At 30.8% G+C, this 1,340-nt stretch overlaps 1 protein-coding gene across 1 annotated transcript; it reads left to right on the top strand.

The window, feature by feature from the left end:
• Positions 1-185: 185 nt before the first annotated feature.
• On the top strand, positions 186-1,276 carry LOC111786856 (Golgi to ER traffic protein 4 homolog; the record flags this gene model as incomplete). Its single annotated transcript, XM_023667066.1, is given in 2 exon segments — positions 186-276; positions 804-1,276. Coding segments are annotated over 2 exon segments (265 nt in total), but the record flags the coding sequence as incomplete, so codon positions are not given.
• Between the last annotated feature and the right edge of the window lie 64 nt (positions 1,277-1,340).

Below are 1,340 nucleotides of genomic sequence, written 5' to 3'. Positions count from 1 at the left end.
AAAAAAAAAAAAAAAAAAAAAAAAAAAAAAAAAAGAGTAGATTATTTTTAAGTGCAACTTTTTGAATTATGTCATACATTCATAGGTATCAAGTTAGAATTTTGCTGTCTCATCGAATCATTTATATATAGTCCTTCTGTACTAAAAAAGAGTTCATGCTTTCTACAAATCCTAAAATATATCAGGTGGTCTATGGAGTTTGGATCGCATAAGAGTGGATCTCCAGAAATTCATGTCATGCTTGCTACATACGTGTATTCTGAGTCACCAGAAGTGGTAGGTTTGACCGGGAATATCACTCTTTTAAGTACTTGTTTGTACTTGTTCTTTGTTTCTAAGAATTTGTGTTCTGTGTGTATCCACTTCATTTTAGAGGTAAATGACAGGTCTAATGTTACTTCAGTCCCTTTGGGGATAGAATAGTTGTGTTATTTCAGTGTCTAATGTCCATAATGTCTAGATTTTTTAGAATTGACTTATTGGACTTGTTAATAGAAACAAGATGTAGCATTTTGAGAAGGATTGTTGATTGATTTTTTAGCTAGCCTCTTAAACAATTTGGATAGTTTGCTTTATAGCCCAGCAAGACAGATCTTTTATGAGTATGTAATTTGGCAGTGCACGTTGTACTGCTGCTGTAATTTATTTTGCTAACAAGTTTATGAGAAGAATTTGCATGACCTTTCAATCATTCATTCAATATGATTGTTGAAGCGTGGTCCAGTAACATGAATTGTGAAACTGTTGTTGCTTGTCCACTTTGAATGGTTTATTAGAATCTTCCAGTATTCTACTTGTTGCAGGACATGACCAGAGTAACATATCACTTGGTTCGAGGAAATAACCCCAAGAAGTTTGCTTCTATGTTAGTGAATTTTATGGGCAAGGTTATAAGAGTTTTTCTTTATCTCTCATTTTTTAAGGATCAGTATGCAATCTTCATTCAGTCTCCGTACTTATTTCCATGGTTGAAGTAAGGTTTAAGTCGTGTATTATTCTAATTGCTCCTGAAATTATTATTTTCCTTAGGTGTACCTATTTTCTTTCACATAATTTGTGACCCTTGCATCTTTCGACAGTCATTTAGTTAGTACTTATGCAGCTATTAATCTATATTTTTCAAAGATAGTTTGATTTGATCTCTTATTTTCTAACGGTATGAAAAGATCTAATGATGATGACTATGGCAATGTCGGTGTCATTTTCATGGAAGAGAAAACATTTATAAAATATAATGTTAATTGATATTTTTTTAACAAATCATTAAAAATATTTGTAACAAAATTTGTAAATTAATAAGATATTGACATTTTTAAACAAGTTAAAGCCTTTTTTTTTTT

Source organism: Cucurbita pepo, unplaced genomic scaffold, assembly GCF_002806865.2.
Source record: "Cucurbita pepo subsp. pepo cultivar mu-cu-16 unplaced genomic scaffold, ASM280686v2 Cp4.1_scaffold003073, whole genome shotgun sequence".
Taxonomy (NCBI): domain Eukaryota; kingdom Viridiplantae; phylum Streptophyta; class Magnoliopsida; order Cucurbitales; family Cucurbitaceae; genus Cucurbita; species Cucurbita pepo.
The sequence above is the reverse complement of the archived record's forward strand: the minus strand, read 5'-3'. Positions and strand labels throughout refer to the sequence as shown.